Source organism: Paramormyrops kingsleyae, chromosome 6, assembly GCF_048594095.1.
Source record: "Paramormyrops kingsleyae isolate MSU_618 chromosome 6, PKINGS_0.4, whole genome shotgun sequence".
Lineage (NCBI taxonomy): Eukaryota > Metazoa > Chordata > Actinopteri > Osteoglossiformes > Mormyridae > Paramormyrops > Paramormyrops kingsleyae.
Window position 1 is genome coordinate 11,802,128 of NC_132802.1, and position 12,480 is coordinate 11,814,607.

The 12,480-nt window shown below is 43.6% G+C and overlaps 1 protein-coding gene across 1 annotated transcript in view; it reads left to right on the forward strand.

Annotated features, from left to right (window-relative positions):
* The window catches only part of dnah12 (dynein, axonemal, heavy chain 12), a 42,239-nt gene that overhangs the window by 20,699 nt on the left and 9,060 nt on the right, over positions 1 to 12,480 (forward strand). The window contains exons 40-61 of the mRNA XM_072713655.1: positions 58 to 219; positions 307 to 501; positions 702 to 835; positions 1,689 to 1,851; positions 2,103 to 2,183; positions 2,651 to 2,827; positions 3,372 to 3,503; positions 3,850 to 3,939; positions 4,182 to 4,322; positions 5,365 to 5,606; positions 5,929 to 6,076; positions 6,374 to 6,519; positions 6,671 to 6,885; positions 7,498 to 7,690; positions 7,855 to 8,047; positions 8,140 to 8,312; positions 8,895 to 9,035; positions 9,504 to 9,662; positions 9,780 to 9,924; positions 10,878 to 11,028; positions 11,691 to 11,944; positions 12,020 to 12,160. Of these exons, the coding sequence (XP_072569756.1) occupies positions 58 to 219; positions 307 to 501; positions 702 to 835; positions 1,689 to 1,851; positions 2,103 to 2,183; positions 2,651 to 2,827; positions 3,372 to 3,503; positions 3,850 to 3,939; positions 4,182 to 4,322; positions 5,365 to 5,606; positions 5,929 to 6,076; positions 6,374 to 6,519; positions 6,671 to 6,885; positions 7,498 to 7,690; positions 7,855 to 8,047; positions 8,140 to 8,312; positions 8,895 to 9,035; positions 9,504 to 9,662; positions 9,780 to 9,924; positions 10,878 to 11,028; positions 11,691 to 11,944; positions 12,020 to 12,160 (3,576 nt within the window). The remainder of the gene's footprint in view (positions 1 to 57; positions 220 to 306; positions 502 to 701; positions 836 to 1,688; positions 1,852 to 2,102; positions 2,184 to 2,650; positions 2,828 to 3,371; positions 3,504 to 3,849; positions 3,940 to 4,181; positions 4,323 to 5,364; positions 5,607 to 5,928; positions 6,077 to 6,373; positions 6,520 to 6,670; positions 6,886 to 7,497; positions 7,691 to 7,854; positions 8,048 to 8,139; positions 8,313 to 8,894; positions 9,036 to 9,503; positions 9,663 to 9,779; positions 9,925 to 10,877; positions 11,029 to 11,690; positions 11,945 to 12,019; positions 12,161 to 12,480) is intronic.

Below are 12,480 nucleotides of genomic sequence, written 5' to 3' on the forward strand. Positions count from 1 at the left end.
ATGCCACACAAATGCTGAATTACTCATCATGACTGACTGCTGGTGTTTTCTGTCAAGCGTCTGTTGAAGGGTGCTGGGGTGAAGGGACAAAAGACTGTGTTCCTGCTCACCGATACTCAGATCAAGGAGGAAGCCTTTCTGGAAGATGTTGATAGTTTACTGAACACGGGCGAGGTGCCCAACCTTTTTGCTGTGGATGAGAAGCAGGAGATCATGGAGGTGAATCTTCTTCATCCGCGTTGTATGTGATGCTCCATTTCACTCCTGTCCATGTGTCTTGAGACTCCCAGCCTCTCCCTGTTTCAGGCTGTGCTACCCATCGCCCAGGCAGGGAACAAGAACGCTGAGTTCAGCCCTCTCTCGCTCTTCGCCTACTTTGTAACACGCTGCCGAGAGAACCTCCATATTGTGGTGGCCTTCAGTCCCATCGGAGATGCCTTCCGCAACCGCCTGCGCCAGTTCCCCTCACTCATCAACTGCTGCACCATTAATTGGTTCCAGGTGAGTGAAGGATAAGGACAAGGTTTTCACTACATAATAATCCCTAATTAAAGTGTAATTTCTATCACTACTCAGCTGCTTCGGTGGCTAATAATACAGATACCACATTAGCATCTTAGTTCTTTATTGGAGAATATTTGAATTTTCATCTCATTTAATTTATTGGTTATATAAATGTGTTGTTTTCCTGCAATTTCCAGCCCTGGCCAGAGGAGGCACTAGAGAAGGTTGCCAACAAGTTTCTTGAGACACTGGAAATGAGTGACCATGAGCGTAAAGAGGTCATGACAATCTGCAAGACTTTCCACACATCCACGACTGAGCTCTCTCATAGGTATGTAGCGCACACGTTCTGAGCTCTCTCATAGGTATGTAACGCACACGTTCTGAGCTCTCTCATAGGTATGTAACGCACACGTTCTGAGCTCTCTCATAGGTATGTAACGCACACGTTCTGAGCTCTCTCATAAGTATGTAACGCACACATTCTGAGCTCTCTCATAGGTATGTAACGCACACGTTCTGAGCTCTCTCATAGGTATGTAACGCACACGTTCTGAGCTCTCTCATAGGTATGTAACGCACACGTTCTGAGCTCTCTCATAGGTATGTAACGCACATGTTCTGAGCTCTCTCATAGGTATGTAACGCACACATTCTGAGCTCTCTCATAGGTATGTAACGCACACGTTCTGAGCTCTCTCATAGGTATGTAACACTCACGTTCTGAGCTCTCTCATAGGTATGTAACGCACACGTTCTGAGCTCTCTCATAGGTATATAACGCACATGTTCTGTAGGCTTGTATACAGGGCTTGTAATGCACAGACTTACCCGGACCGAGGCCCACGGGTCTCTGCTAAAAAAGGGCCTCAGTTAACCTTGTTTAATAAAATTTTCAAATCTCCTCCCCCGGTTGACTACCTTTACCATCACCTCCCCCACTTCCACCCCCCTGTTGACAACCAACGCACTGTAGAAAAGAGCCGGGGGTCTCTAAATTTACTCAAATAGCCTAGGGACCTATTTATGTGTCTCTGGTTGTGTTTATATAACTATTGCAGTATAATTTGATTGAATGAAAGCCATTGCAAAGATCACATGGAATTGAAGCAAAGTCAATGTATATTTTTATCACGGCCTTCTCATTCAATGTTTGACTGGTGTTGTTTTGCTCTGGCGCCCAGGTTTCTGTCTGAGCTGGGCCGACACAATTACGTGACTCCCACATCCTACCTGGAGCTCATTGTAGCTTTCCGCCAGCTCCTCTCTCAAAAGCGAGATACTGTATTGAAAGCTAAGCAGAGGTACACGAATGGGCTTGATCAGCTAGCTTTTGCTGAGGCTCAGGTAAGTGCAATATGCAATAACACCAAGAGGATAATATTATTTTTTTTAATGAATTCTTTTCTTATACTATATTCAATTCTGACTCCCTATATATGTGCATGGTATTCTCTGTCAAAATGAAGACCTTGTGGAAATACGAAGACATCTGTGTGACGTCTGTAATAGACTCACGTAAAAGATTCTGTGCCATCTGTCCGTCACACCATGGTGCTGAGCTGCTGTCTGATTGGGTAATTTATGGGAATTTACAGGTAGGGGAAATGAAAAAGGAGCTTGTGGACCTGCAGCCTAAACTGGAGACGGCCAAAGTAGAGAATACACACATGATGGAGGTAAGGGAGGGCAAATTGAAATTTCAGAATGTGACACGGCTGCCTTGTTTTTGCAGTTCATTGACAGGTTGCAGTTAGAGAAGTTACAGTTAATGCCATGCTTGCAATAGGACACTTTGCTATATCAACCATAGAGAAATCATTTATGCTTAAATTAAATGAAAATTATGTAAATAATAAGCTATATATAAAATATTTATATAATTTTATAAGCAACTACTAATATTTTTGGGACATACTCACCTGAAGGTCTGCAGCATTTACACAGAGTACACGTGACTGCATTTGCATTTGTGATTTTTATATGATATGAATAACAAGAGGAGGCAAAGAAACTCAGGCACTAAAAACCACACAGTCCACAGTGGTGATGCTGCAGACACCAAGCATTTCTGGTGTTGGTTCCATTCGGGGTTGTTTGACATTGATGAAGTAAACATGGCTAATCCGACCGTGGTGCCCGGCAGGTGATCAAGGTGGAGTCCGTGCAGGTGGAGGCCAAGAGCAAGGTCGTGCGTGTGGACGAGGAGGCTGCCACGCTGAAGGCGAACGAGGCCCAGGCCCTGAAGAACGAGTGTGAGAGTGACCTGGCTGAAGCCATCCCTGCCCTGGAAGCTGCCCTCTCTGCACTTGACACGCTCAAGGTGCAAGCTAAGCTACCCTTACCCAAGTAAAGCTTTCTCAAGGATGCAATGCATAGCTGGGCTCTGTGCCCTGCTCTTTAGTAACGTGCAATAGACCTAAATTTACACAGTGTTGTATTACCCCAGCAATTTAGGGAAATATAGGATTTGTTTAAAAACTTTACAGGAAAAAGACAAAAAACACCGCACTCTACTTACTCAGATGGTTGGTACCATTGGTTCAGAGCAATGCAATGCAATCAAAATAATGAAGATCGGGTCCAAACTCTACTGGCTTGCATTCATTTAATTAGTGATCATTCTGGCATTAACCCTTCGTCATTGCGTGTCATAAGTTTGTGTTGTTTGTAGTGCCCCCTCTCTGGAGTTTTAATAAAAAGAAGGCAAGCCATTAAGGTTCTGACCGGACCTTCATTATTTGAATAATTTATTGACATCCCCTCTAGGGCAGTCTCTGCCTATATATACATGTATATATAAATTCTGCGATGAAATTGTACTTTTTCATTGACACTATTGGGTAACCTGTCTTTTACATGTCTAGCCATCTGACGTGACCATAGTAAGGTCCATGAAGAACCCTCCTTCAGCAGTGAAGCTGGTGATGGCGGCGGTTTGTGTCATGAAAGACATCAAGCCAGAGAAGATCAATGACCCCACAGGATCTGGTGCGAAGGTGAGGCTGGGTTAGGTGGTACAGGGCTGAGGCTGCAGGGCTGAGGGTGCAGGGCTGAGGCTGCAGGGCTGAGGGTGCAGGGTTGAGGGTGCAGGGCTGAGGGTGCAGGGCTGAGGCTGCAGGGCTGAGGGTGCAGGGCTGAGGGTGCAGGGCTGAGGGTGCAGGGTTGAGGGTGCAGGGCTGAGGGTGCAGGGTTGAGGGTGCAGGGCTGAGGGTGCAGGGCTGATTGCGATTTTAAGTTTCTTAAGATTTCTTAAAAGTACTATGCGAAGTGTCATAATGCCAAGACAGAGATGGAGCTCTTTAAAATGCATTCATAGTCTGTTTAAATACCATCATCCCACAGATTCTGGACTACTGGGGTCCAAGCAAGAAACTACTTGGGGACCTGAATTTCTTGCGGGACTTGAAAGAATATGACAAGGACAACATTCCTGTAAGTCAGCGTGTGTTTTTGTTCAGTTGTCGGCGGTAGGTCTACAAATACGGTCCTGACAGAGTGAATGTCAAAGAAAGGAATTTGTATAAGGCAAATACATGAGTCAGAGCTCTGCTTTACCTCTGTGTAATACAAAATCCCACTGTTATCCCTGGTGTGCTGTGATTTCTGCAGTGAGATTGTTTCCGTCTTAATATAATTAATGTAACTGTAAGTGTCTCTTGATCTGTATGCAACAGGCATCTGTCATGCACAAAATCCGCAGCGAGTACATGACCAACCCCGAATTCGACCCTGCAAAAGTAGTCAAAGCCTCCTCCGCAGCAGAAGGCCTGTGCAAATGGATCACAGCCATGGAGGTGTACGACAGAGTGGCCAAGGTTACATATTTCATATTCTGCAATTATTTATTTATTTATTTATTTTGTTTTTTTTATTGTTCTAAAACCCCTGTAACCCTGTCCTGGATAAGCAACACGAAAATTCCAATTGATCTTTTCTACCTCATTCCGTATGTGTTCCCTGGATCGTGTCATGCATGTGTGTGCCCTGGGATGGACTGGCCTGCCATTAAGGGTGTTTCCCCACCTAGGATTGGCTCCAGGCTCCGCAGGCCAAAAGATGGATGGCCTTTGTTCATTACAAACCAGCTTAAATAATGCCTAAGAAGTTCTTTTGTAGGGAAACACATTTAACAAGTTTATTTGACAAGTTTTTAACAAGTTACTTGGATAAAATTATTCATTACTGTTATGTTGAAGATGACACGGAATGGGCCAGCCAGAGCCCAGACCTAAATACAATTGAAAATCTGTGAGATGACCTGAAGAGGGCCGTGCACAAGAGATGCCCTCACAATCTGACAGATTTAGAGCGCTTTTGCAAGGAAGAGTGGGCAAATATTGCCAAGTCAAGATGCGGCATTCTGATAGACTCCTACCCAAAAAGACTGAGTGCTGTAATTAAATCAAAAGGTGCTTCAACAAAATATTAGTTAACAGGTGTGCACACTTATGCAACTGTCTTATTGTACGTTTTTATTTTTTATATTTTCACCCCTAACAGATTTGTTTGTTTTTCAATTGAATTGTGTAGGTCAGGGGTCTCCAACTTCGGTCCTGGAGAGCTACTATCCAGTAGGTTTTCTGTCCCACTTGGCTTCTGATGAGCCACACCTGCTCCTGGTATTTACCTGAGAACAGGTGTGGTTCATCAGAAGCCGGGTAGGATAGAAAACCTACTGGACGGTAGCTCTAAAGGACTGGAGCTGGAGACCTCTGGTGTAGGTTATAGGTCACATTAAAGGTGGGAAAATAATTTATTGTGGTCTCATTTTTTTAACATGACAAATAGCTGGCTTTTTAACAGGGGTGTCTACACTCTTTATACCCACTGTATGTATTTCTTGCATGGCTTTCTCAGGTGGTTGCACCCAAGAAGGCTAAACTAGCTGAAGCCCAGCAGTCCCTGGCTACCACCATGGCCCTGCTAGAAGAGAAGCGGGCCGAGCTGAAAGAGGTGGAGGAGCGACTAGCGTCCCTTCAGCGCACCTTCGAAGAGAAATGCCAGGAAAAAGCCCAACTGGAGTTTCAGGTGGACCTCTGTGCTCGCAAACTGGAAAGAGCTGAGAAACTGATTGGAGGTCTTGGAGGAGAAAAAACTAGGTTTGAGATTTATTCTTTGCAAATCTTAGTATCATTTCACGTGATGGAGGGTGTCAATGATGCACCAGGATATGTTTTGTGAGAGGACAGTCCTGGAAACCAATAACTAATTGGGGTTGGGGTGCGGCTCAGCAGGTAAGGATGTGTTGTGCTTCTGATTGGAAGGTTGCTGGTTCAAATCCCAAGTTCGGCAGAGTGATTTAACCATTGGGCTCTTGACCAAGGCAATTAACACCCCCCACCCCCAAGACTGGCTGACACTTACTTAGATTTAAAGTCTTCCAGATCTACCCTCCATAGTTAATTTTTATGTTGCTTATAGGTGGTCAAAAGCAGCGGATGATCTGCAGAATGCTTACAACAACCTGACAGGGGATGTCTTGATCTCTGCTGGGGTCATAGCCTACCTGGGGGCCTTCACAGCTGCATTCCGGCTGGACTGCACCAAATCGTGGACTAAGCTCTGCAAGGTATATACTCATCAATACTCATCAATACTTAACAGCTCTCTGTTAGGTATTCAGAAGCTTCAAGGAAAAGGGTGAAATTAACAAAAACCTGAAGAGAATCTGTGCTGGTGGAAAATTTACCAAACCCAGCTATTACTGTATGACACTGTTCCAAGATCTGTTCTGCAAGCTATTCTGCTGTTTATTAAATCCTTGATATTTGTATATAGTGATATGTTTCCATTATTTTGCCTCAGTATATGCATTTGTTCTTTTGAGTTTGGTATTAACTGTTTGCAATTTTCAAATATTCCCCAGGCAAAGAACATCCCCTGCTCAGATGATTTTTCTTTAAGTAAGTCCTTGGGAGATCCTATCAAAATTAGGGCCTGGAACATTGCAGGCTTGCCTACAGACAACTTCTCCATTGACAATGGAGTCATCGTGGACAACTCCAGGAGATGGTGAGTCATTAATGCCTGCACAGCCAAGACTCCATCATAAGCATGTCAAACATTTTTATGATATTGATTTCTAATCATTTGACCTGCAAAGTGAACTGTTTTACCCAGCAGCTTCTACAGGATCTAAAAATTCTCTTGGATCCCTTTACAGGCCATTGATGATTGACCCTCAAGGGCAGGCTAACAAGTGGGTGAAGAACTCAGAGAAGGACAACAACCTAAGTATAATTAAGCTGACTGATGCGGATTATATGCGGACTCTGGAGAACTGCCTGCAGTTTGGTACTCCTTTGCTACTGGAGAATGTCGGTGAAGAGCTGGACCCCTCATTAGAACCTCTACTGCTGAAGCAGATCTTCAAACAAGGTGCAGTGTTGTCCAAGGCTCCTAATTAATTGATGACATAGCAGTATAGTAGCTCTGAAGATTCCACCCCAGCATAGCTGGCCCCAAAGGACATTGTGAACGAAAACATTTATAAGCCAGAGCTAAGCTTCTGTTTTCTTGCAACTTGTCAACATGCAACATCTTACAGTCTCAGTATCATCTCATTGCAAGCAGTACTCTCTCATGTCATTCGTCACTGATTTGCCTATCCATTTATTATACCCACAATATTGACAAGGACTAGCCCAGTGAAAAATATCATTTTCTCTAGCTAGACAAATTGGCATCTCTAAATTGCCCATATGTGTTTGTGTGAGACTGGCATCCCATCCGGGATTTTCCATGTGCTCTATTTAGTTTCAGATGTGCCCCCCCACCCAATAATAAGTAGCTGAAAGATGAGTGGATGTATAACAGACAAGAATACTGTGCCTGTATGCAATGATATGAACACACAGACACAGAATCCTGTTTTAATCCTTTAATCATCAGAATTACAGAAGTGAACGAAAGGGATTTATACTTTGTATAGGATTATACTATAGAGACTGGTTCTAGTAGAAATGTAAAGGCTCTTTGTACCCCCTGTAGGAGGCATGGACTGTATCCGGCTGGGGGAGGCTGTGATAGAGTATTCCAGTGACTTTCGTCTGTACATCACCACCAAGCTGAGGAACCCTCACTACCTGCCTGAGCTGGCAACAAAGGTGTCACTGCTCAACTTCATGATCACACCCGAGGGGCTGGAGGACCAGCTGCTGGGTATCGTGGTAGCCAAGGAGAGGTAAGGATGACGTGAACGACCAGCATAACATTCAGTCTTTCAATTGCCTGCCCTCCAGACCAACGTCAGTGTAAGATATCATAATAAAATGGCCGCAGCAGCTTCAAAACCTTCATGGCCCATTAGAGTAAGGACATCTATCTCGTGGCTGTTCATCTTGGCAGGCCAGAGCTTGAGGAAGACAGAAATGCTCTGATCCTGCAATCGGCAGCCAACATGAAACAGCTGAAGGAGATCGAGGACAAGATCCTTGAGACATTGCAGTCCTCAAAAGGCAATATCCTTGAGGATGAGAGCGCTATTCAGATCCTGGACTCCGCCAAAATCATGTCAAACGAGATAAACAAGAAGCAACAGGTCAGATCCTCGTGAGGAAGTTGTTTTATTTTGATGGCCATACACGGGATAGTATGTGGGGCTCTGATTAAGTCTTCTGCTCTTTCCGTCAGGTGGCTGAAAAGACGGAGATCAAGATTGCAGAATCGAGGGAAGGCTACAGGGCGGTGGCCAAACACTCCTCTATCCTGTTCTTCAGCATTGCTGGCCTAGCTAATATAGACCCCATGTACCAGTACTCTCTTAGCTGGTTCATTAACCTCTACATCAGCTCCATCCAGGACAGGTGAGAGAGGAATACAGGCACAATAAGGGGCAACAGAGCCGAGGCCTGAACTCGGGGGGTGGTTTGTGGCTCCGTTTGCTAGACTTCTGTGCCTATGATCGAAAGGTCACTCGTTTGAAACCTCGGCAGAGTAGTCACATCACTGTTTAGCCCTTGAGCAAAACTCTTAACACCCCCCCCCCCCAAAAAAAAAACACTCTAGGGGTGCCAGATAAATGGCTGCCTCTGTGCTCACACCCCAAGCTTAATTTCCCCCTGCATGTCTCAAAGGAGAGTGATATGAGATATACAAGAAGGTGCAAATAGAAAATAATCTCATTTAGTCTAAAATGTTTTATATATATATATATATATATATATATATATATATATATATATACACACACACACACACACACACCTTTTCATAACATTAAGCAGACTGGAGATATTCCTGTCCTGTATAATTTCCCCAGGTGAATGTCTAGCAGGTGGCTGTTTTTCCTGCTTCATATCGAACACACAAACAGGGACAGCTTTTCAATAATAACGCCTCACCCATAGGGAGACTCCCTTGTCCTCTGACATCTGCTCTTCTTCTAGTAATAAGTCGAAGATCTTGGAGAAGAGGCTGCGGTACCTGATGGACCACTTTACATACAATCTGTACTGCAATGTGTGCCGCTCGCTGTTTGAGAAGGACAAGCTGCTCTTCTCTTTTCTTCTGTGCTGCGACCTCCTGCTGTGAGTTTGGCTGACAAATGGCTGCAGATCGCTGTAGCTTTTGTTGTTGTTGTGTTTGTAAGCTACGTCTGTTTCGTTGGGTTTAAGCATCTGCTAAGGTACTGAATAAAATAATAATTATTCATATATTACATGTTTACATATGGCTTATATTCAGGGACAGCTCAACCCTTTTCCTGACAGCAGAACCAAATTCGATTAACTTAGTTGTCATTTATCATCTTTCTTCCAATTCTGACAGACTGATCAGGCTGGGGGCCCCCTGGTGGCTGCTGGGCCCGAAGTGGCCCGTTAGTTCATGTCTGCCTTGGGCCAGCACTGCTTATATTCTCTGTCACTTGTACAATAACTGATCATAGCTACTAAGGACCATTACTGCAATCCATCATATGAATGAATGAAAATCAACTGTTGATTTGAGTCAATCTGATATTTTTTTTCATTTGAATCTCTCCTTCCACTGCTCAGGGACAAGAAAGAAATAGATTACTCAGAGTTTATGTTTCTTCTGACGGGAGGCGTGGGTCTCCAGAACAAACTTTCCAATCCAGACCCCAGCTGGCTGCAAGATCGAAGCTGGGATGAGATCTGTCGGGCTAGTGACTTGCCTGCCCTCCATGGCCTGCGGTAGGAGACCACAGCCTGGAGACACACACACACACACACACACACACACACATACATATCAAATATATATATCTCTCCAAGGCATGTAAAGGAATGACAGCGATGTCTCGTATATAGGGAGAGTTTCAGCGAACATCCGGAGAACTTCCTGCCGATTTATGACAGCAAGACACCATACAACACAAGCTTGCCTGAACCATGGTGTAACAAACTCAATGATTTTCAGAAGATGATTATCTACCGATGTCTCAGGCCTGATAAGGTGAGGATTTGACTAAACCTTATGTGGTAGAAAAATTATAAATCACCTTTCTTTCTAATAACTCTAGTTAAGCCACTAAGAATGAAACTCCGGACCTCTCAGTTGGTGAGCAAAGTTCTCTGTTTTATTTGAGCAATCCAGCAAAGCGCTCCCGTCACACTCTGGCACCAGGTACCAAGTACCCTGAACACAAAGAGCAACCAGTTGATAAACCTTAACTCTCAATTCCAGATAAGGACTTCTAAGCCCTGATTGGTCACAAAACACCAACAAACAAAGCTCAAACGTAAAACAAACAAAATTCTCCTGCTCTATTGGTTCACCTTGATAGCAAGGTAAAATCCACCCATTTTGCTCAATTTACCAAAACATGTCTCGACTGCTAGGCTCCTACTTGAGATATGAATATAGATAATGATTATATTGACATTGAATCACTGTAAATACTTGGTTAACCTTTGATTAATATGATTGACATATCGTATTGATGTATTGTCATTGATTCACTGTAAATACATTGTTAACATATGATTAATATGCGGACTTATACATTTGTACTACTGTATAACATATTGCGAATGGCCTACTGCGACGACTTTATAACTACAGCTCTTTGTGCACCAGTTGGGGCAGCTTCTTCCTGCAGGTAGTTTCTCCCACCCCTTCTCCGCTGTCCATCTCTCCAAGGTCTGATCTCTCTTCAGCGTCTGTGGAACTAAATGCATGCAGCTACCATGAGGCGAGAACACACAGTATTCAAAACAATCCCTTCTTGCCTAAGGCCTAAGACATAACTTAACAGACCCAACATGCCTCCCCTCCCAGGCCTACCACTGTCAAATTTTCTTTCCTCCTTACAGCTCCAGGGTAAAGCATACAGATCTGGAAACAGAAATGGTATTCTGGTCATAATAAATTGATATTCATTCAATGATTTTTTTGTCATTTGAAAGATTGTACCAGCTATTGCTAATTATGTGACTGGCAAACTGGGTAAGAAGTTTGTGGAGCCTCCGCCGTTTGACCTGAGTAAAAGCTACTTTGACTCAAACTGCACCCTACCCTTGATCTTCGTGCTGTCCCCTGGAGCAGACCCCATGGCAAGTGAGTATTGGTTCCTATTCACCAGTTACAGCTTAATCATAAGAGCCTTGTAAAAATCTGTGTTATTCTCCTGCATAAACGCAGTGCTGTGCTCTGTCCATTATAATTAGAGCTTGGCTGAAAGCTTGATCTTTACTAATTATCGTGGTAATATTTTCCTCTAGCTGTTCCAGAGATGTGGTTTACATTGAGACTCTTGTTTACTTTGCGTCATCAGCACTTCGCAGGAGATGTAAACAAAGCAGGAAGTTCAAATATTGCAGATGCTTACGGCTGTATAATAATCATTGAAAGCTTGTCTGATCTTTCGGTTAGTCCTAATGAAGATTAGATTTGAATGGTGTGTCTATGCCAGTCTGGAATAATGTTTTCAATCAGTCCTGTTCTGTAAATACAGTACATGATTGATAGAGTATGCAAGTCGTACGTTAATTTTTAAAGTAGAGGAGATATAGCCAATGAAACAAGTCCTTATATAGAGTAATATTCTAAAAAGTAAAAACAATGAAGATAGAAAAAGTTTTTGGCTTTCAAGGTTAAGTGCACAGTGGCAACGTATAAGATGACTAAACTGAGAAAAAGAACTGCTTTCTTGATAGTATGTTGCTTTGAATAAAAGCATCTGCAAAGTAAAATGGAGGCAAATTGTATGGTTTTCTCAGGTTTGCTGAAGTTTGCTAACAACCAGAGTATGGGTGGTTCGAAGTTCCAGTCCATCTCGCTGGGTCAGGGCCAAGGTCCTATCGCTGCCAAGATGATCCACGCTGCCTCAAAGGAGGGCACCTGGGTCTGTCTGCAGAACTGCCACCTTGCCATCTCCTGGATGCCAACCCTGGAGAAGATCTGTGAGGAGCTCAGCCCAGAAACATGCCACCCTGACTTCCGCCTCTGGCTCACCAGTTACCCTTCTCCTAAGGTACTCGACCTACTTACCTCTGTGTTCAAGAGACGCCAAAAGCCATGTGACATAAATGCAAAATTCTGTCATCAGTTCCCGGTGACCATCCTCCAGAACGGGGTGAAGATGACTAATGAACCACCCACTGGCCTGAGACTGAACCTTCTACAGTCCTACTTGTCTGACCCACTCTCTGATTCCCAGTTCTTCGCTGGATGTCCAGGCAAAGAGTTGGTCAGTGCACATCCTGTTTATTTGACCCCTTTTTAATCTGACATTTCTGGAATTATTCATAAATTCACAAGCCCTTTCTCACTGTTGTGGTTAGAGAGGTGTACCACAACCTTTCCGGCCAGAATTCAGAGATCGGGAACAAGTTTTACCCTCAGGCCATCCTTATACTGAACGAGGACCATGGCAATTTTACACACTTTATACAGTACACCTTTCATTGTACATTTACAATTATTTTTGTCATATTTTTCAGTCTCATTTTATTGCTATTTTTATCTTTTTTGTTCATATTTTTTCACATTATTGTTTCTCTTTGTATT